Source organism: Pundamilia nyererei, unplaced genomic scaffold, assembly GCF_000239375.1.
Source record: "Pundamilia nyererei isolate P.nyererei 1_Seehausen unplaced genomic scaffold, PunNye1.0 scaffold00088, whole genome shotgun sequence".
In the NCBI taxonomy this organism is placed as follows: Eukaryota; Metazoa; Chordata; class Actinopteri; order Cichliformes; family Cichlidae; genus Pundamilia; species Pundamilia nyererei.
Window position 1 is genome coordinate 678,606 of NW_005187489.1, and position 23,909 is coordinate 702,514.

The 23,909-nt window shown below is 42.4% G+C and overlaps 1 protein-coding gene across 6 annotated transcripts in view; it reads right to left on the reverse strand.

Moving 5' to 3' along the window:
* The window catches only part of ldlrap1b (low density lipoprotein receptor adaptor protein 1b), a 44,712-nt gene that overhangs the window by 10,397 nt on the left and 10,406 nt on the right, over window positions 1–23,909 (reverse strand). For all 6 annotated transcript variants that reach the window (XM_005738940.1, XM_013912390.1, XM_005738941.1 and 3 more), the window contains exons 2-5: window positions 12,499–12,641; window positions 11,028–11,140; window positions 7,176–7,290; window positions 5,588–5,660 (exon numbers count right to left, since the gene is read on the reverse strand). In XM_005738940.1, coding sequence (XP_005738997.1) covers window positions 5,588–5,660; window positions 7,176–7,290; window positions 11,028–11,140; window positions 12,499–12,641 — 444 coding nt within the window. The remainder of the gene's footprint in view (window positions 1–5,587; window positions 5,661–7,175; window positions 7,291–11,027; window positions 11,141–12,498; window positions 12,642–23,909) is intronic.

Below are 23,909 nucleotides of genomic sequence, written 5' to 3' on the forward strand. Positions count from 1 at the left end.
CCCCCCCCCCAAAAGGAGAGAAATCTTTGAACATGTTAAGTCTATTACTGAAATCATCTGCCAGCTACAGCAGGGTTTGTAACCGTAGCCTTTAAACAGGGAGCGCCTGGGTCTGTGTTTGGCCCGAGCGTTCCGCTGAAAAGTTTCTCCATGCAGAGCAACAGCTCCCTGCGACTTCCTGCACAACATTTCTGTTAATCTCAGTCCAGCAGAGCAGTTTCAGGCCCTGTATTATTCACACATGTCAGAGCCACAACTTCAAACTGCATGCAGAGTTAACTGAGGACAGAAAACACTTCCTTTAAGCAAACCCTGGGTGCATGTCTGTGATGCCATGTCTCAGACACATCTTTGTCCCACTCTTTGCACGGCTTTAAGTCACACCAGAAGCATTTTAGCAGTACAGGATCTTTTAGTGTTTCATTTCCTGCCCTCCTCAAGTGCTCTGTACAGCTCGAAGCAGAAAACTTCTGTGGGGCTTTTAATGTGGACCCGAGTGGATCTGATCAGCTCCAGGATAGCTCCTGAATAGAATCGAAGACTTTCAAGTAATTTATTAGGCTTACAGAGCTGTACTGGACAGAGTTGACCTGAAACATAAAAGGAACAGAGACGCGACTAAATAAATCCTGGTCGATGATCTATGCGGGGGGACTGGAGATGATGGTTGTCCTGCAGCCCCAGAAGAGCCAATCAACAGTCAAAGCAGGAAACATGTTAGTAGCTGTTTGACTGGCACGTTTCTGCATTTGCAAACGGAAACATGGCTGCAGAGTGGCAAAACTCGCTTCTAGAGGGACTCTGAAGGTACTGCTGTGCAACAGTAGTGGTACAGATATCACACTTTGTGGCAAACTGTGGATTTACACATAACAACAACAAAAGCCATATAAATATTTACAGACATCAGACGGTAATTAATCGGTAATCTGCCTGAGCTGTGTCACATACGACCACATATTTCACCAGTTCTTTGAGGGCGCTGCTGCAGCTTGCACAAGCGCATGTTGCAACTCCTCTCTGGCATGCCATTTAATGAGCAACATGAAATCTCTCGCTTCCACTGATACGCCTTTGAGCTGCATCCTTTGTTCACTCCTATGGCCTATATGTGGAGGAACAAGAGAGGATCCACCAACCCGAGCAAAGCACAGCAGCTCACAGAAACCTCTTTCCCACAACATCACATTACAGAACCGTACACGCAGCTACAAGCTCAAACTGATTTCACTCAGTCCTTTTTCTAAGGTATCTCACACACTTTGAGTTTCACAAGTGTTTTTGAATTGTGTTAAAATATTTTAAAACTTGCTGTTTAAGCATGAATCATCAGAATTACACAACTACATGTGAAACACTGCACGGAAATCCGTCTGTGCAGAGACGGAAAGTACTCGTGTGCAGTTTGAGAAATCTTTCAACGAGCCCAGTGTCGTCACACGAGCGCTAACATCACTCTACCTGATTTTCACACCTCCGTTTATTTGGGGCCAATCACAGCGATTGATTAAGTTAAGAAAGCCAAAATATTTTTTTTGCCACTTGTTAAACAATTCTGTCCAAAGTTTCAGTTCAGTCTCTCCTGCTCTTTTACCTTACATGTGTATTCATGTCATACATGAGGAAAGCTGTGCATTTTCTATTCACAGATTCGTGATTGACCGCGCAGCCCATGACCACTTCTCTTCAGCCCACTGTAATCTGGTTTTCTTCCATTTAAGTGTCCGTCCTGGTTTTTGTTTGGAGTTTCTGTGCCAAAAACACTGATGCCCGCTTTCATTTATTTTGTGGATTTTCTGTTTTCGGGGCAGACTGCGTTGAGTTTTCAGCTTTGATGTGTTTCATAAAAACAGCCGTTTGTTAAGAAATATTTGTGAGTCATATCTGTGATTTGTGCATTTTCTACAGTTTCCCAAAAAAAAGAAAAGAAAAAAAAGGAAGCTGAAGCAGAATCCTCGAGGTTTATCGATTCCACCGTTTTTGTGGGTCGGCAAAACATCCATAAGGCTCGATAAAATTTTTAGTTCAGTCCAATTTGATTAAATTGGTCAGAAAAAAACTAATAAAATTATCACGTTGTGAAATTTACCAAAAACAACTGCAGCTTTGAAGTTTTAAAAATGCAAAAAAAGAGAATAAAGTTCATTAATAAGAGGATTTACTTGGTCTTTTTCATGTTGTTATACAGCATTTTTACATTTCTATATACAAGCTTGTTTATTTTTTAATAATTTTTCTGCCCTTTTAAACTTATTGAGCCATTTTATATCTGTATGTTTTATTTTATTGAGTTATTCCACTTTGTTTATAGGCTGTGTTTAATGTTTTGGTTGTTATAAAGCAAACTTTCAGCATGAATAAAGTTCTACAGCTCGTCTTAAAAATAGATTATAGAGCTTTATTCAAAAGCCCGCCTCACTGCTTGAGATGAAATGTCACTTTCTGCTTTTCTAACCACAACTTTCTTATACGCACCGTCATTCTTGGTGCAGTGAAAATAACATTTCCCATGAGCCCGGGTCGCTTGGTAATGGCAGCCTTAGAAAAATTTCCCAGGGCACCCGTTTTTTTCTCTCCTGCAGATCCTCACGTGTGCACTTTTCAGTCGGCTGCTAAACATGGAGCCAACTCACAGATACGGCAGTTCAAAGCTTGCTGTAGTGTTTGCAGTGAATATTCTATGAAGGCAGATTTATGAGCAGAGATGGGATCTGTAATATACAGAGGAATGTGGGTCAGGAATGTGCAGAACCACGGTGGGTGGTGGTGGTGGTGGAGAGCTTGTAAGAAACAAGCAAACCACACAGACATGCGGTGGATATCTCCCTTCCTGCCCTCGTCCCCGGGGTCTTGCAACTTTAATGAAAACAGACTCCAAAGGATTTTTTTTTTCCTTCTCCCCATCTCTCTTTCTTCTTCCCTGTCACAAGAGAGCACCACGGCTTCTTTATAAAAAAAATATATATATATTCCCCTCCATAACCCCACAGAACAGATAACAACTCGTTCAATTAAGTGACTTCGCCCACATTAAAAATTCGAGGTGAAAAGTATAGAGCGAGGGAAGGAGAAGGATGGGGCGAGTGAGGCTGTACTAAATTGTACTCTTTAATATTCGACTCAGAAATACAAAAAAAGACAAACGAAGAGGCGTGAGGCGAGGAGTCCGTGGCCTTGATTTTGATGGGGGGAAAATAAAATAATCCCTCGTCAAAATGGAAATGTGGCCACAGTGGAATCTCCACAGTAAGAGCAGAGGAAGCTGTGGAAATGTTGCAGGAAAGAAAGAGGCGGCTGGATTTTCAAATAGAGCAAGCGTGCGTCTCGAAAGGACTGAATAAATAAGCACGCCGTCGCTTGAGACGGGATCAATGACACTGACACTGAATCTGTCAGGAGGCTGAGCTCCCGCCGACACACACACACACACACACACACACACACACACACACACACAATCATTTTCCTTTCTCTCTCACACACTCGCCATCCAAACACCCCTCCCTACCCTGCCTTTCATGCTTTCTTGCCCCTCTCTTCTCCTCATCCCCATCCCCCTCAGTTGCTCTTCTCCACTCCTTCGGAAAAGAACCAAAAACAGAAGAAGCGATGGATTTGGATGGAGAGGGAATAGAAAACAACTAAACTGTGCATGCACGGGGAAGGCAGGTGTAAGACAAGACGACAAAGGATAATCACAAAATTCAAAGAGCACTCACAGGGCGATACAAACGTAAAGATTAGAGAAAATGGTTGAGGGGGTGCCGATGCAGAAACTGATATTATGTAGCAAGAATTGCTCATTTACGCTGGAGTCATACGTGCAGAAAATTACATGCATGTTTCTGCTGAGCTGCAGAAACACCGGCCTCACACAGCTCTCTGATTGGCTGCCGCCTCCACGGTTCCTTTGACACTCACACCAACTGTTCAACTGGGTTTTAGAGAGGCTCAACACAACTCAACAAAAATATAAATATACTTTGTTAGCTTCCAGCTAAATTTCTATTTTCTTAATTAGTTTTGGTCGAATTTCTCAGCTTTGATGGCAGGTTTGTTGATGGAGAGTCGCAGGCAGCTTAGAAAATTGATGGATGTTTTATTAATATCTAAAGGTTTATACATTTTTTTCTGTATTAAATGTGTACCGTTTGTGTATTTTCCCCACTGCCATCTTCCCAAGCTCAATCTTTCTGTGTTTTTATTTTTTACATTCAGAGTCAGGTCCATAAATATTTAACTTTGGTAATATTGCCTGTGTTCTCCACCACAGTGGATTTTAAATCAGACGGTCCAGATGTGGTTGAAGTGCAGACTTTCAGCTTTGATTCAAGAGGTTTAATAAAAACATGCAATGAACCGTTTAGAATTAGGGATTTTAACTGGACAAAGTTTTTAAAAAGAAACACGTTTGAACTCAATGACTTACTGAAATCTAGAACTCGTATGCATCACCAAATGCTGCGTTTCCTCCCTTGAGCCCCTCTGCATTTACATTCATGAAGGCATTTCCTGAATGTAGACTTTGACAATGGTGTGCTTTCTTCTTCGAGGGTGTTCTTGACTTGGTTAGATGCTGTGCAGTTGTTGTGCAACTCTGTTTTCATGCACTTGTCTTCCTTGAGCTGTTCGGTGCATTTACTATTTTTTCAAAACTACCTGATTACAACTACTAAAAATGAGTGCTTGGAATCAACTCAGCTTTTCTCTACTTTGTCATGTAACATCTGTCACCTGTCCAATTAACTTTTAACCTCTGTGAATAAAAATGGTTGTAATTTTTAAACAGTGCAATGCTTTTATTAAACCTCTTGAATTAAAGCTGAAAGTCTGGATTTTTGATTTAAACTCCACTGTGGTTGTATGCAGATGCAAGATTTGCATCTCTGTCCGAACACTCACTGACCTAACTGTATGACTTCATGCTTTGCTATGCAAAGTGTGTCATGGGGTCAACTTTGCATGAAAAAAAGAGCCCAACAGTTAATCCAGCGACTAGCCTTTTTGCATAGTAAAGCAGAAATGCACATGGAAGTGAAGTAAATGCAAAATAAATTGCATTTACAGAGGAAAATATGGAAAATTGACTGCAATGTAATGTTAATCCAAAGTAAAAAAACAAAAAAAAAACAAAACATTGGTGCATTTAACAGCTTCCACATTTGAGTTATGTCTCAGTTTGGCACTTTTGTTCTTCCATATAATAAACTACATGAGAAAAATCCCACTTCCCACACATCTGAGTCTTTATTTTGTTGTAAAGGGAACAGAGAAGATCTATTCTAGTCACCCCACCTCTGCCCCAGGCTAATCCTCCTGTCCACCCCTCCTCACACTGATACCTTTAACTGTGAGACTCTCTAACCATGACTAAGTTGCCTTTAATAAACTGAACCAGGTGCCTTTGGCTGGTGATTTCACCGCTGTGCAGGGAATCGACGAGGACATCACTCTGTGAGTGAGAGAGATCACAGGGAAAGCCAAGCAGATCTCCAGTATTTCACGTGACCTCTCTGGAGGGTGTAAAAGCCAAGAGCAGAAGAAAGAGAGGAAATTTTCTGTGGTGATGAAGAGCGACCATGCGTACCTTCTTTGGCAGCCTGCCAGAATTCAAACGCCACTTTGAACGCCTGAGCCACCGTTAGAGTTACCGCCTGGGCCTGTTGGGACGGAGGAAGAGACAGAGACAGGAATGAGGGATGAATAATACACGATACGCATCTCATGCATTACAGGAAGGAAGGGAAGGTATGGCTGTGACACAAACAGGAAACGACCATCGACATAAGAAGGATTTTCTTCACAGATACTCGGAGAGAGGGAAGAGAAACTCGCGGACAACACGACGAGTTGTTTATGCAACTGGGAGGATACGTGGCCTTTTGACCACAATGAAATTAGTGAAGGGAAGGAAGAGGAGGGAGCGGCTCTTTCGGCAGAACTCCAGGGATGGTGAGAAAGCCGAGAGAGGGATGACAACCTGCTCGCCTTTCATGCTCCCGCTCCTTTCTTTTCCCGACTTAATATTTACACATTTGCATAAATACAAGTAAAGTGTCAGCGCGGCGACTCTCAGGTCTCTGAATAAACTGTTCTTCATGTGTGGCCAGGTGCAGAAGCTGCATGTTTTACCTGAATCCAAAATTGTATTAAGGCTCTGAAGCTGCAATGTGTGTCCTTAGCTCACATTGCATTTATTCATAGAAAACATTTCGCAGTAGATTTCTTTGCATTATGAGAAATCTGCCTCTTTAATTTCAGTTCCTTCACTCAGGGATTACATTATATTTGTTACATTATTACATTTATAACCCTATCACGTCATTTCCTGTATCCCAGCTGGGTAAGCTTTAGTCTGATCAGCAGTGGTACTGCTGGTTACAACAGTGCTTGTTTTTTAACAGACCAAAAAACAGATTTGCCAAAATGTTCAATTTACCTTTAAAATAAAGGGAAAGACAGGAAGTGTTTCATACAGAAAGTAAGTGCATATAAGTCACCTACACTTGTGTAAACTGGAGGCTGATTCTGTTATTTTTTGTGTGTGCCGGGGAAAAGAAAGAAACCTTCATTATAAAAACTAATTGCTATGACAGATTAACCTTTTATTAAACCTTCTCTTATGTCATTACTTGTCGAGCAGATTAGCACAATGACCCCGCTGAATAAGGTTTTCGCCTTTTTTACAGTGATGGGGAGCTTTGTCCTTCCTTTATTCACCCCAAAAGTTGTTTTAATTATAGTGTGAACATTAAGTTATGGATCAGGCTTTTTTCCTGGGCGAGCGATCCAAACCACACAGTAACATATTGATGACTAACCTGTGGATCATCTCCAATCCTGTCTTTTCTGAGGTTTGGTTTATTTTTTGCATCTTCTTCCTGCCGTACGATGGTGCCATCAACATGAACGACATCTTCATTATGCTAATGTGTGTATATTAGCCTAACTGTAGCTCAGTTGCTGGCATTTATTTATTGCAGTGCTGTTAAACCCTGTGGGCAATACCTGAGCAAACAGACATTTTATTGAAGCTGAATCTGGACTGTTTTGGGGCTCAAAGAAGAACAGGACTCAGACGTCCTGTCGCCCAGCGACAGTCGACAAGCTAACGTCAGCGACCACGTCGACTCTTCACACAGCAGGAGGCGTTTGAAAAATATCAACTTACTCACCATTTTCCTCTTAGCGCAGAGGAAGGCGTGACACTCGAGGGTCTCGTTGTGCTGACTCTGGACGATGTAGGCAAACACTTTGTCGTGCATTTTGTCCGCAGTGCAATATGATATTCTGAAACAAACACACACATTCAGAAAGCCTTTAATTTAAGACTCATCTGGGATTAAATGAAACTTTATCTGCTCTAAGCCCTTAAGCTATTCCAGAAATCTGACTTAAAACTGCACACGTGATCAAACACACACACACACACACACAATCAAACACACACACACACACACACACACACACACACACCAGCTGTGTGCAGGTACACAGCTGGACAAAGTCATAAATCTGAAAAGGAACGTGTGCAGTGGACATCTGGGCTGTTTGGTTTCTGTTACTACACACACCCACAGTGTCAACCCATAAATCACAGTGGGGACATTCCATATAAAAAACAGTTTAATCTGGAAAACAATCAGCTGCTAATAACTCCGGTATGTTTAATGATGCCACGCAAAATTTACCATGAATATTTTCCGATCTTGTAAGCCCTCAAAGTACATCCGTGTTGAAATTTATGCCGTTTAATTTCAGCACTTTTGAGCCATCCTAACTTCATAAATACAGGAGATATCTACATGGATTTTTATAGGGCTGAATCGGATGAATTTAACTCCCACTGCAAGCATCACAATCTAAAATCAAAAACTCAACTTTGTTCAAACAGGTGTCATTTAACCCTGCTGGTACCCTGTATGTTTGATGGGATTTCTGATCATTCACCAGAGAAAACTTTCAAGTCTCATATCACCGTGTGATTGAAGGAGCAGCCATCAATCTTAAAACCTCTCTTTTTTTACCCGGGGCGCTTTTGGAGCCATGATTCCTTCTGTGTTCAAATAACTTTCTAATTTTCTTTTGACAAAGAGCCGTCATGCTAATAATTTCTCTAACATAGTTTGGACCTAACATATCACCCCTGAGCTAAAACTGAAGGTTCAAGAATCCTAAAACTCTGAGCTCACAGATGAGCCTCAATCACAGAAGTACAAGCCAGGAGCTCAAGAAACTGCAGCAGCATGTTCCCCTCCAAAAATTATTAAGGAGTGTAAAAGATCTTACAGCAAAAACAAATAAATAAATCAGAAATGCTGGAAAACTAGAGCAAAAATTTCACCCTGCCTTAATGTAACTGGAGGAGCTTTAATTTCACTGTATGCTGGTAAAATTTTGCATGGCTTTGTGAAATAGGCTAAAGTTACTTTAATAAATTACAAGAATTCGCCTGGACTCTGTGCAGACCATGGGGAAAACGTGCACACGCAGAAGGTCATCTTGATGTGCGAATCCTCTGCATCGTCTGTCGCTCTGGCTCGTCAGTCTCAGGTGCAGAGTACGCTTTCAAATTAAGCCATAATAGCTTTGCTCCACTATTTGATCATGATGCCATCACTCTAACGCCAAAGACTCGAGCGCGACGGCCAGTCGGGGAGGGGATACCCAAGATGATGGAAGAAGGATATAATGCATTTCTGCCATCTGTCCTTCCTTTCTCCTTCGTGCATCATCTTCACTGTGCGATAGTCACACAGTCTGCTAACCAATGACAGACATAAAAAACTTTGGAGGGGTGAAGAATCACAGCTGTGATCTGAGGAACACAACCGAGATTTACGGGCAAATGTTTAGACGGGAGGGCGTCGGGGAAAATTGGGTGTCAGGCAAATCTGTTTATTGGCCGTTCATCTTCTTTACGTCTGAGCTCTATGCTGAGGTCACAGCTGGACTCGCCCGGTACAGCTTTTTAATTACTATAAACTATTTATTTCTTCAAATAAGCAAGTTCATAATTAACGCAGCATTTTTCTGGAGTAGAGGGTTGGTGCTGAACAATGACGCCAACACGGACGTGTCAGCTTCCTCTGATATCCACTTGAGTTCACGTGGACATTTTAACAAGTAAGATCGCTTACAGCCTGCAACCCAACTTCTTTATGGCCTCTTCTTAACATCTCAAATAAGGTTGAACTCATCCACCTGGATACTGCAGTTACAGCTGGAGCTGGGACATGCCCATGACTTGTCTTAGGTCCTTTTAAAACAAAACAGTAGCAACCACTCCATGGACCTGGTGGTGGAGGGATTTGGGTGCCCGAGAGATGCCAGGAGCTATAGCAAATCAGTCGTGAGCGAAGAGCAGCACCAAGCTTGACTCACGAGCACGCTATAGAGACGACAACTAGTAGGTCCAGAAACCTGGCCTGCACCAGAGACACCTCAACCTCCAGGCTCAGTGAAAACGAGCCACGTGAACTCATTTTCCTGTAGCACACCACCTGCGGGTGGAGCTGCAGATGTGAAGTGCTTTGTGGCAGTTGAAGGCGGACGCCTTGGAGGTCGAATCCCGGCTACTTAAACTAGCTTTAATGGAGTAAGGAGGGTTGTTTTGTGGACATAAAGGTTTATGCTGCATTTTTGGGCCTGATTTCACTTTTCAGACCTGGAAGCTCTGTTTTATATGGAGTCTATTAGTTAAATAGCGAGGGAAAGATATGAAACAAAAGAAGTTAGCTGTTCTAGCTCCACCCTGTTATTTGGCTCTCCTATCACCAGCTTTAACAACACCCACACAGCCCACGGGAATAGGAGTGTCTACTCCTGCATCTCCCCAAATCCCACAGTGTATAAATTGCTGAAAATCAGCTCAGAAATCACAACTTTCAGGTTTTCTTCAGTATCCAGTTAATCCAGTGATAACAGGACATGCTGTCAGCTCTTCCTGCATAATTTTAATTTGAACAAATATGGAGCTCGGGGCTAAAACTGTAGATCCCTGCATAATTTTCTGAAGCCCGTTTCGCTCACTTCCTCCAGAACGTCCTTGGTTTAAAAAAAAAACAAAAAAAAAAAAACATTGCTCACAAAAAAATGATGCAAATAAAAGAAATTCTTACAGAGCAAATGAAGAATTGATCTTAATGTGTTTGGATACACTTACAGCTTCCAGCAACACAATTAATCAGCTGAGTTTTATCTCCACCCAACCCTGTGACATCTGTCATTCTGCCTCACCCTCCCTTTGCACAACAGTGAAAATGTTAGCCAAGTTTAGTCCCCCAAAAAAAAAGAAAACGAAAAACAGCCTGGAGATGGAGAGACGAGATTTTTAATATAGATAAATGGTGCATGCTGGAAAATTAGCTCCATCTTGCACAGCTAGGCGACAGTTGTTCAGTGATAAGCGATGCAAAATTGAGCAGGTGGGGAGACTTTCCTCTCAAATACAGGCAGAAACACGACTTGTCCATCACATGGCTCCATGATACCTTGAGAAAACGGTCAATAATTTAAATGTTGTCCTCAATCTGCCAGCTTTGAAAAGAAATTAGTGTACACAGCCCACATTCGTGCTGGGAAAAATGCTGGAAAGTCCCATCTCTCCTTGATTTGTCAACTCATATAAGTGGAATTTGAGAAAAGTGAATCCAGCTCGGGGCCAGCAGAGGCGAGGCAACTTTTATATGCAAGCTCTGGCAGGCAAGTGAGCTCTTAAGACAAGTGTGTGTAAGACACATCTGAGGTAAAAGCTCAGACACACAGCTCCCGAGAGCACCGAGACTGATTAGAAACAGCGCTGATAGACTCCTACCCTCCCTGCCTCTCCCACCGCCTTGGGAGCGCCACACCTCCTAACACACATCTATCCAGTGATAAATGACAGCAAGAGGCGGATAACAACTTTTGCTTTATTGTGAATGATAAAGACAAGCTTAGGGTGAAACTATTTCACAAATCCAGACAACCTGGTCAGGTCAGTGGCACACAATGTTTGCCTGAGGAGGTGAAAGAGGCAGACTGACCTGTATATGGAGACGTTTTCTATCAGCTGGTTTGAGGCACTGTCACGCAGGATGATTCCACGAGGGGAGACCGTTAACGAGACTTTCTGGAGCTTTTTTCCACTGGCTTTGGCCTGGAGAAAGGAACAGGTAGAGAGAGGAAAGGGTGGAAAGAGAAAGGGTGGAGGCCACAAAAACAAAAAGAGGGAGAGAGAGTTAGCTAACAGAAGGAAAAAGAGGCTAAAACCTCAGGTGCTAATCTTCATTCAGCATGGTTAAAAATAAAAACTACATAAAACATTAAAGTGGCATGTTAGACCCACTCTATCTGGAGTGGGCTGGAACAACCAACCTGTTAAATGATAACTTGTATCTCTTGTAGCAGTTTTATTCACATAAAGAATATTTTAGCTAAAAAGAAAAAAGGTGTTTTATATCCTCAAGTTTAAAATTACTCTGAGGTTGAGATGTAGAAATGCTTTAAACCTTCCCTCCGTTTCACTTTAGTGTAGTAATGTGAAGATCATTTTAACCTGGGCCTAACTGGGCCTAACTGGGCACGGAGTTCATTTCCAGCTCCACATTTTCATTCCTGGATTTATCAAAGTAGCTTCGCATGATGCGCTGCTCAAAACAATCCTTCTTTATCATTTACCAAGGTCTGTTGGAAAAAAGCTATTTTAGCTCTTCCACCTTTAAACATACTTGCATCTAATTGGCTGCCCATTGCACACACAAGGGCAGAGCTTCTGTGTCCATCTCAGGGACATCATCAAGTTTAGAAAAAGCACCTGAAACTGTGCGCTTAGAAGAGTCTAAAGCCTGAACTTGTGGCTCTCAGGATTACTTGTACAAAGGCCCATCATGTAATACTTCAGCCATGTTTAATATGAGCACCTCTTGTGGTTAGAGCGCCTATGTGACAGCAAATAATTCAGGGTATCGTATACAATCTATGTGGCTTCTATCGTTAGACAAAAGCACTGTCACACAAACCTGTGCGATAAAGATTATTTACTTTATCAAGTCTATTGCTTAAAATCACTCAATTCCCATTCAGGAGTAAGCATCCTCTGCAGGGGGGCATTAAGGGCAGGCAGCAGATTAGACCCAATCAGAGCCTCTGACTTCATTCACCGTGTCCCACTATTCTGCCACCGCTAACTTCATTATCCACTGAGCTGCCAGATCCAATAACATTAAGCTCTCCACCATGATAAAGCTGACTGAGTCACACAGTGTCCACATACTAATTGCATCCTCCTCTAAATGTCAACCTGGGCCTCAGGGAAGCAGCCAACCAGTCACTTTTCACCGAGGTGTCGGCGAGGTCAGGTCATAACGGAGCACGCTTCTGAATGACTAAAATATTTAAGCGGCAGAGGTGATGATGAAGAAAACGTCACGTATGCTCGAGAGAAACTCATTTTCTTGGAACAGTTTTCTGAACATTAAAAAGAGATTTTAAACTACTCGTGCGTGCGTGTCTCACCGTTGCCACTATCCTCTTGACAGCTGCTGCTGAGAGCTCCTCTCCTTTGGGCTGCTCGACCATCGTGACCCCCAGATACTTGAGCTGGAACGACATGCCCTCCAGTAGGGTCTCTCTCGTGTCCGTCCAGTTCTCCGGCAGCTCTGCAACATGAGACACACACCATTGACACTTCTGCTCACCACCATTACTAACCGTTTGCACGGCAGGCTGAAAATCCCCCCGTCAAACATGTCACCACAGCTTGCAGGCTGGCAGAACGTGTCCTTATCATGGGTCTGTACACCCTCCTTTCACAATGGTAAGATTATGCTCTTGTATGGAGTATATTACACTTGCTACATTAAAGACCGTGAGCTCAACTTAGGTGAGTAACAGGAAAAGCAAGGCCTTCAACCTGACCCTCACGGATCAACTGATTTGTTTACTAATAAACAAAATCTTAATACTAAGAATAGTTTTTGATTTAAGGGCCCTCAAGGGCAATTTACTCAGCAGCAAAACTGCACAATTTCATGTCTATGTTGTAGAGGAACAGAAACAAGCACTGGTGCCCTCCATGTTAGAGCCGTTTCCTGATTTAAAAAAAAAAACTTCGGGCAAACTTTCAGTGGCGCTACCACCATGTGGTATATGCGGCTAGTCATAATAAAAGAAAAGGTTTGCTGTTCACCAACATTCAGATAGCAGACTCATGTTCTACCTATGAGTTCTTCTGTGCTTTTCAGTATCGTCACATTTTAACACTAATATAACGTAGCTGTGTGATCTTGTAAGACCAGCAGAAGAGGTTCGCAACTGTTGCTTCACTGCCTCAGATTGAAACAGTTTTCTTTTTGCATAAGACGGGATGTCCTCATCTGTGGCCTCACATTCAAATTGCATGAAATTAACAGTAGATTAAACGCACAAAATATTCTGCTAATTCTGAGGGGGATGTGGGGAACCCACAAGGATGAATGCATAACTTTATATCATAAAATTATACATCCATTTTTTGCATCTCTTTATACTTCATCAGTAATCAAAGAAGAAGCAGCTGTAGTTTCTTTTTAATCATGCAATAAACATTTTTCCATTCATAAAGAAAAGGTGGTTTTGGCCTCACTGATACTAGTTTCAGTGTTTCTTTTAGTTTTATCTGATTCAGTGTGTGTCAGGGACAAAACCTGAGCAGTTCAGATTAGACACGACAACAAAAACAGCCGTTGAAGGCAGCTGACTCGGAGTCATGCAAATGTCCCCAAGCCTCGAGAAACATGTGCATCCATGCCTCCATAAGCTGTCTGTGATGGCGCATGTGACCAACACGAGGAGGACTAAAGCTAAAGACAAGCTTGGTTAACTGAACTGTTTTTCATACTTTGTTTTGGTGAACTATAATGACCTCTAGTTAAAAAAAACAAAAAACAAAATCTATGTGCTTCATAAGGTGCCACAAAGGCTTTACCCAGACGTCACTGCTGTCACCCCAACTACATGGAGTATTTCCATCAGTAAAAATGACTCCATCAGCAAATCTCCTGTTGTTTGGTACACGGGAGAAAAGGGAAACTTCAGACAATGAAACAATGGTGATAAAGTACCTTTCAAAGGAAAAGAGCTTTATCATGAAGCTGGAAGTGTGTAGAGGAAATGTGGAGCTGCAGTTACTGACAGCCAAAGACTTTAGTTTGTTTAATTTGCATGAATCACACATTAGCAAAGCATAACGGCAGTTTTTTTTAATTACTCTTCAGTGCATCTGTTCTCTGCTTTCGCACTTCAAATCCGTTTCAATATCAGTAAATACACACAATTATACACACAATTAAGCAGCCTCAGTTTCACAGTTATCCCGTTCTTTCCCATCATCAACCTTTATTCTGGTAAAAACACTGATTACAAAAAACACCTACATTTAAGGGGAAAACAACATGAGCAGTGCTGTGTAGATCATACATCTCTTGCAGATTCAAGAGGAAAAACTAGTCGCTCTTTCCTGTTTGCCACATTTCATTTATAATTCTGCCAACTCCTGACGGTGAAGCTATTCATAAAAGACGGCTCAGGGCGAATTTGTTTTCGTCTTATTGTGCCATTATGAATAAAGCTTCTGCATCTGGTCAAGTAGTGCCAAATCCCCAACACCTATGTTCAACTTATGCCAGCACATCGCATTAGATACCCAACAAAGCAGAGCAAAACTGAGTAAATTAGAAACCAGCTGCATAAACAGCAGGAAAAAAGTTTCTGAGTGGAAGTTCACACAAGTGAACAACTGCTGTCACTGTTCAGCCATTTGCTCCAACAATAAACAAGCCGAGCTCTCCTTGAAGCTTGTAAAAGGTTTAGGGCTTGCCTCTGTGTGGTGTGATTGAGTGAGGGGCAGAGGGAATCCATTTCCCCCTTCAAAAGGTCCATCGGAAAACATTATCAACGACAGCACTAACCCAGGGTCTTCGACGTGATCGGCTGTCAGTGCCACAGTGTTTCTGTCCAAGATGTGCAAACAGGTGTAAGTGGGAAGAGTTTAGGCCTTTCTAAGGGCTTCAAATGTAATGTTTGTTAACCTAACGTTTCTCCTACTGGTATTGGTCTTCTCTAAAAGGAATTTCACCCAGACTGAAAATAAAAATATACAATTCAGCCATTTTTTACACCAAGTTTAATTAAATGAAGAAAAGGGATTGGTGGTGTTAAATACAGTAACACAGACTGCTTGTCTACATGCAGACTAATCGTTACGTACACTGTCACGCTCGAAAGTCCCAAATGAGCAGCAAACATCTTATTAGACATGCAGCATTTAACCTGTTAGCAGTCGGACGTACCGCCCACGGTACATTGGATGGTTTAGGGGACTAATTGGACTGCTAAGGGGTTAAAAGATTCTGGGCCACACCGATGCTGAAAATACCAGTATGGGATATAACACTGTTATAAACAATAACAAGATTTAAACTTTACGTCATACTTGCTTTAAACACTTCCATTCCATAAAACTGACACACCAAAAGCCGATAGGATGATGGTCGCCAAGAAGGCAGATAGCACTGTACAAAATATTGTGATTCCAATCATTTAGAATGTTTAATGTGAGGGGTTTCTTTGACCCCATTGATCAAAATAAATAAATAAAATCACACCAATCCATTAACACTGATACTGGTGTTTAAAGCAAGCTGCAGTCTAGTCCTGAGCAGTAGCTTATGCAACCCAAAGGTCCCTGCATCAGTGCTGATATAGGAAGTGAGGAAGTCAAAACAGGAAACAAAGTGATTGCAAAGAATTATTCAAAGTTTCTACAGAAGGTCATTTCCAAATTTTCCTCTGAGCTCCGGCGCTGATTTATCTTTGAAATGCCAGTAAAGACCAACCCACGCATGCACGACACCAGTGACATTAGTTTTGGCGTACGGCTCCCTTGGCAAGGGTGTCAGTGGCGAGCGTAAACTGCCAGTTAGGTCGAGACCAGCTGATGGGGCTTTGATCATAAAGCCCATTTCACAAGGGCAACCGCCCGTCCCTGCGTGCCTGAGCCTCCACCACAGGCTGTGGGTGCAGATGGCGACAAAGAAAAGCCCAGGCTGCGGGGGACTTGGCAGCCACAGCGAGACACCGGGGGATGAAGCCAGCCGTGGACGGATACCATTAACTATGAAAACGCTGTGAGTTCTTCCCTTGTTGACCAGTGGCTCACTTTTACACCATGTTGGCTCGAGCCGAACTAAACAGAGAGTGAGACTGTGCTTTTTAACCGAAAACACGTAGCTGTACAGGACAGGGGTTCAACTGATTTTATTAAAAAATAAAAATAAAAAAATCGTGTTGATTTTGTTTTCATTATATCATGGAGCAAAAACCGTAACTGATATAAAAATGTAGTTAATGGCACAGCACGAAACAATGTTATGCCTTTTCTGAGGAACATTTTAACTAGTTCCCATTTTGTAAATGTAAATAAGTACTTAATTTAAAAACTGCTGAACAAATATAAAAGGAGACCATTGATGTGCAAAAAAACCATTTCAGTTTTCCAAAGCTTTTTGAACACAGTTACTGTAAACAGCAATTTAAGACACCATATAATTTAGGGAACATAAACCATTTGGAAACAGCTGCTAGCCTATAATATTCCTTTGTTCTCCAGCCAAACCAACCCAGTGCGAGTGGTTATGGAGAATGGTTTTTAATGGTCTAAAAGCAGCTCCAACCAAACCGACACTTAAGTAATGGGCGAGTCTGACAGTGAACGCCCCACTCCAAGGTCGAGCTCTTTGAGCTCCTGAGTGGGGGGGGGGGGGCAGATGAAGCTCTCCTGCTGAGCTGATCCTGCAGTTACATTAGTGCCTGGATAAGAAAAACACTCACTATAATAGAATCTGTGGTGGAGAATCACTAGCTGCTATTCATCACTGAAACCAAGTTACAAGGAGTCGCTCGAGATGTTTGCACACAAACGCAGCATCCATCTGTTCTCTCATGTTAATACAGTTTATTTCACTGTTAATCTGAGACGCTGTAGTCTAATCTCATATCTGCTGTGCTTGTTTTTGGTTCGTTTTTCTTTTACTACCCACAGTAAGCTTTTTATACTGCATTATAAAGCCACTTTGCTGTGCTATATTCTCCTTTTATATAACCAAAGTGAATCATCGTTTAATATTTTATTTAAATTTTACTTTTCATTGTGTTTTATTTAAGTTTTAAATTATTCCGCTCCATACTGTTTTATGTTTAACTTCCCCCCCCCTCGCCTTTCCCTACCTCTCCTCGTCTTTTTCACTCCTTGCTTTGGTTCACCTTTCATTTCCTTACATTCCCTCTGCATTCCTTTTCTTTCTTTGCCTCACCTTACTTCTCCTTATCACTCTTCTTTTTCTTACCTCATCTCACCTTTTCTGTAATTGATAGAAACACAGGCTTAACCTGCACGGTCATAACATCTCTAACCTTGGATGCCTGCTGGTGTTTGTAGAAGAGACAGCGAAGCTTCAGCTGAGAGACTTTCAGTGTTTACACAAAAGCCACGCTGCTGACAGGTCTGCTCCAATGAATTTCAACAAACTGTCAGACGTGCTCAGTAAATGCTCCGAGTGATTCAAGGATGAGGAGAGATGCCAATCACAGAACACGCACAGGCTCTGAAAGGCGAGCCGCTGAGCCACGCGTGACCAGCAGTTCACCCTGACTGCAAGGACTCAGGAATCCCTTATCGAGGGAGGATCTGGGAAGGCGATCGTAAGACAAGACTGCACAGATAACAAGCCGAGACTTCAAGTTCAGCAGATGAGACAAATGAGAACGAAACAACAGCTTTCTTCAAAAGCTGGCACGATAGCGGTTCAAATGAGCAACTCTGGAACTGGAGCTATTTTTAGCCTGGTGCATACACCCAGAGTACTACTTCATATGCAATAATAATCCATTTTCATATTGGTCACATTTGCATTAGCACAACTAACACCCCCACCAGCAGCAGCCTCTGTGCAGCTGCGGTGCTGATTAGAGCAAACTTCAAAGGCTTCTCGGCCGGTCAGTGAGAGCTGCTCACGGGTGACACTGCCTGTAAATAAGCCTGAGAGAGCAGGTGATGGAGAGCTGCTGTTAGCTGAGAGGAGGGGGACAGGACAGGTAGAGCCTGTGCTTATCAGTGAGCACGATGGTCTAATTAAGCAATCTTCTTCAAAGGATGGAGCGGATAAATAAAGCAGGGTGCTACATTTTCGTGCCTTTCTGGGTCAGATGGTCATGTGCTGCAAACACAGCTGGTTCTGTCCAAAGGATATAAGTATAATTAGCTGCCAGTGTGTTTTCTTTATATGTAGCTCTCAGTCACAGAGGTCTAGAGACCAGCCAGTGATCGGGGAATACAAACTCTTCGATAGTAACCTGTGGCTGCAAGGTAAAAATGTGTATTGCCCAGCAAAATGGCGAGTTGATGCTGGAGGTTACTGGGAGTCACTAGGTAAAACTGGTCACGAAGACGTATACTGCACTGCTCTAAAAACCTCCTCCTTACAATGGCTTTGGTTGCAAGCAGGTTGCAGAGTTTGTAGCTTTCCTGGAAACTATGACTGACTGCAACAAACTCACATCAACTACTCACTGAACTTGATGTGAAACTGAACAGTGTGACGCATACTGACAGCAGAGACCTTCAAAGTAAAAGTTGCACCAGTAAGACACGACTTTTACTTTTACGGAGAACAGTCTCCATTTTCAGTATGCGTCTTTCGTGCAATCTGCCTGCAACCAAAGCAATAACGAAGCAGACTTTTAGAGCTTCTTTTCGACACATTTCACCCAGCAACCACTCACCAAGCAGTCTGTCTCCAGTGGCCTGTGGTTGTCTAGGCATGTGTGACGTTTACATCACGTACATTATCATACGTTTACATCATCTGCAGCGTTCACATTATAAGGAACAAAGACTGGGAAACTGAAATCTCAGCACAGGAATGGAAATCAGATTGTGACTTATAGTTACACTTTAACTCATTCATTAATTTCAATGTCCCTCCTCTGAAGTTATATCATTACAATAGGAATAAACCAGACATATGCACCAAATGCATACCAAGGAACTCTTTGATTGATTGTCATAAAAACACAGCTCATTTTTCCCGGTTTTCCTGCTGCACTGAAAGTTGAAACAAAGTTATCCTTGGAAATAAAACAGGTTTGACAGAGTCGCCCACACAGTTCATGTTGAATCCACACATTTCTTTACATGTTTACATTTTGATATGACAAAGGTTAAAGCAACAGTATCACAGACTCGTAATAACCCTTAATAAAGGAGCCTCTGACAATCAGTCACTGAGGCGTATGCAGCCCATAATCACACAGTTCACTCTGCCAATCAAATCCTGCTGCCATCCCCTCAGTCTCTTCCTGCCTCGGACAAGTTTCAACACTCCCAGCTGCAGAAGAAGAGGCGAACCAGGAAAAATGTACTGCTGCTTCATCGCTCAACTGCTGATGTGAGAAACCTCTAAAAAAAAAAAAAACACAACAGCTCACAGTAAACTGAGAAGAACGTAATGTGTGTGATGTCTGGATCAAATGTTCCTGTAACCAACTGTGATAACAGGTCATTAAAGTGATGAGATTTCTGCACAAAGAGCATCTCTGACGCATTTCGCAATGTATGACAATGTCAGATTGTATTCAGCTCACACTTCAAGCTCCTGAAATCTGTGGTTATTTCACTGAATTTCAGTTTTATAGCCAGTCTGCATATCAAAAACTGGAGCACAGAAAGAATTATTCATGACTGAGTCTTTGTCACGTCTTACAACCTTTTCCATCACCTCTGTTATTTTACTTTCTCTAATATCTAAAAGTTGAATAATCTTCCATTTATCCATCCATCCACCTTCTGCTGCTTATTCCCAGTCCGGATTGCAGCACTGGCAGTCTAAGCAGAGACGCCCACACATCTCTTTCCCAGAATGCACCATCCAGCTCTTCTGGTGAAACCCTGAGGCTTTCCCAATCTCACCAGTGTGGACATGCCCAAAACACCTCACCTACAAGGCACTCAGGAGGCACCTGATGAGGAGAAGAATTGGCTCGACTCTCAGCCCCTCCTTAATGGTTTCACAGGAAGCTCATCTTTGCTGCTTGTCTCTGTAATGCTTATTCTTTTGGTCATTTCCCACAGCTCATGGCCACGAGGGGAAGGAAATCAGATCAACCAGGAACATTATTAGCATCACATTTACACTCAGCTCTCTCTTCAAAATAATTGGAGACGTTACACTAATCCTTCTGCCAGTTCCTGCTCCAGTCTCCTCTACCCGGGAACAAGAATCCCATTCCAGATAATCCTTGTCCAAATTTGCTACATGTTGTGTACTGTGCACATATACTGCACTCATATCAGAGTAGACATATCCCAGAAAGCAATAGATACGTGGCTAGAGCAAGGTGATTAGCTTAAACTTGCAGAGTACACCTGGTAGTTGGGTCAGATGAAGGTTAAATCATGTGCAATCACTTGGCATCAAGGGTTTGGTCTCAGTCTGGTTGATCTGGTCCACACCTGAGTGCAATTACTGTGTTCACACCTGCATAAACAAACCCACTGGGGAGGGAGATCCATTTAAACTGACAAAACACTGCAGGAGCGAAAACACAAAAAAATAGGGTTAACCTATAACAACTGAACAACTGTTAGGAGTGCAATGCTGAATCACAATATCAACATACACACACTAACAGATACATCTATGGTATCCATCTCAAACTTCTACATCGCCTTGTTCCCCAGTTATCACATTCACAAACTTGGGTGCCCACACTCCCCGCCCAACCGCTGCTTGGCCAACAATCATTATCCCATCAGGTTAAATTAGAACTCATAGTGTATTTATACACTATGTCTCCGCCTAAATTTTAAGATTAGGTCTGAAGGGTTAACCAAACATGCTATTAGTGAGATATGGCAGCAAGGCCCAGCTGCAGCTGTCCATCTCCTCTAGTGGTAAAAGGCAGAAAACATAACGTGATGGTCTTGGCCGCTACTTTAAGATTCGATCATTACCCAGAAGTTTTCATGAAGTTTTAATGAAGCTAAAACTACAGAGGGAGATGGGTCCTTTTGATGCAACAAGAGATTAGGAGAGGCAAGACGGCACAGAAGTCTTGGGAATTATAATCAAAGGGATTTGGTCGATGAGCCTGTGCAGAAGTGGTAAAGCAGTGGTGATGGTGCAGAGTCTTTTGGTCAAAGCCAACACAGAGGAAGGTCAGAAAGGATGAGTATCACTCTGCTCTTTCTGGCCATGCCTCTATTTTCAGATGGACAGAGGGTGACAAAGGACAGACGGAGGCATCGAGACATTTTAAGACAAATAAAGACTGAAGACGATGAAAGAGAAAAGGGAAGTGAAATATTTGTAAAATATTTTTAAAAGAAGTTAAAAATCTGCAAATGAAGGCAGCAGGCGCACGTAAGTGCCGCCTTTGTATGACAAATGTAATGGCCAATTAGGGAGATGCAACAGTTTAATCACTGTGGAAACAGCAGGACCACTCCGCTGCGCCGCGAGTCCAGACTAAATAATTCAGTTCATACAGTGGAGCTCCCAAAGAGGGAGAGAGGTGCAGCCATACAGGCACAAAAAACACAAATCACCACCAGAGCCATGCTGTCAACAGAGTCATTTTGTCACTGCGATCTATTCTGCTTCCAGCTGACATTAACAGTGTTTCTCTGCTTGAAAATGGATGAAAGCTCATCTCCAAATACAAGACATGATTGCACAAGCGCTGAGAACAAATAAAAGATAAATAACAGTAACAGTCTTTTCAGCCCGAGGGTCGCATGATTTGTGTTTGGCCCCGACAGCTTTATTAAGGAGGGCGGCCACAAAATTGGTCCCCCTCGCCTGCGACGTCAAATCAGCTGCTAAGAATGACGGTATTATTGTTTGGAAACATTTCAACTTACATCTGTAAACTCATCCAGTCTGGTTTCTTTTATCTAAAAAAACAAAAAAAAAAAACAAACCACAACACACAACAGAATTCAAGCCTTTACCATCAGCCTGTAACTTGGAACACACACACAGGTAATTTTCTTCTCCTAGATTACTGTGAGCTATTTTTCACACGAACTGCTCCAGATGACACAGCAAGGCCACTAAATTCTGCGATCCAAAGTGTCCACATTCCAGCTCAGGTCGCACACCCTCGAGGTGATGCTTGCAATGCCATTTAAAATAACTGTGTCGAATTTTTTACAGAACTTCACGCGGTAACTCAACAACAATGTGACCTGGCTTTGTGAGTCACGAGCGGTGGGCAAAGGATAGCAATGTTGCTGTTGCTATGGAACACTTTGTTAAGATCGACTGTGTCTCTGAGGTCATCTTTGTTGTGGTTGTATTTATCTGAAATGAATACAGAGAATTTCCAAAGGGATAATAAACACTACTAACTCACTCTCTAACCAGGTAGCCTGTGATTCCACATCACCCCTACGCTTGTTTCCCTTCACTGGCTTCCAGTGAAATTTAGAAGGTGTTTTACAATTTTAATGGAAGTACATACAAATGGCTCCTGCTTACAGACTACTGTAGTCAGCCTCTCTGGCCCTGGGATCAAGGCTTTTTCTTTAATCATTTCCTTTTGAATATGGGTCACAATAAATGCCTGAATGAAACTATATATAAGAATGTATGCCTGAATCTGTGTTTGTATCAACTCTAGGTTTTACAAAATGCTATACAGGTAAAGTTACTGTAACTTTGGAGTGACTGAGTCAGATCTCCTTCATCTTTGTGTGAAGGAGATCTGACTGATCACAATCAGTTCCACCGGTGGGAGTTAATGTTCCAACATGATGTGGGAAAATCCTTTTAAATTCCCGTTATTGACATCATCCAACAAGTTGTTTGCCTGTGAGTAATCTGTTGTAGTGTCAAAATGCAACAGGTCTTTATTCCCCCATGTTTGCTATGAATCATTATTTCAGATTGCAGAAAGTGGGGAAGGGCAACTAGCAGCCAGTGACACAGTTTGGTTTGACACAAGCACAGATAAAGATGTCACCACCAAAGCAGAGTGCACGGGTCGAGCCTGCAGCACTGACAGTTTGCTCCTTTGTTAGGCTCAGAAAGGAGCTTCACAGCACTGAGAACTCTCTGCATGGTGCCGCGTGAGAGGAAAGGATCCCAGTGCACACGTCTGCAACCTCTGGACTCAAACTGTGAATGACTCATTGTTTTGGCTTGGCTGGACACACTCCGGCACACCTGCATATCTTCTCATGAGCAAAATGGGAAATTCAATCTTCTCTGCAGTTTCAACTGGTTTAAAAACACATTTTATTGTCATACAGAGGAATCTGCACAGGAAAAAATTAAAAAAATAAAAATCTGGCAACCCACAGGGTTTCAGTCTTGCTATGGTTGGAGATGTGCGTCACCCTGGGATACTGGGAAAGGCTGCACTGCCTGGCTGCCTTTTTATATGGTCCTCCAGACAATCATGGTTTAACAGAGGTGCTGTTAAACACCACTGCTCTACAGACAGCGAGGGAAGTCAAAGCCAGCTGTCAACCTAAACAAACTGGCAGAGATGTCTCCTGCAAAATGTCAGGGAGCATTTAAACCACCACGATTAACATGATTCTGTACAACTAATTAAATAAAAAGGGCCAAACACAGCAGTTTAACAGTCAGATTCAATCTTCACAGCCCATTATTCACACGCATTATGAAAATTTATAAAAACATCACATGCAGACTTCACATGGACTGACTTTAAAAAACACACTACAGCCTGTCACCACGACGGGCCTCATTTACACAAAGTCATGTTTATAGTTTTAAGACCTGCAGGAATAATAAAAATACCCATTAATCAAAGCACATATACTGTGGTGTCCTCAATGAAAGCACACGGCCTCTAGTGAC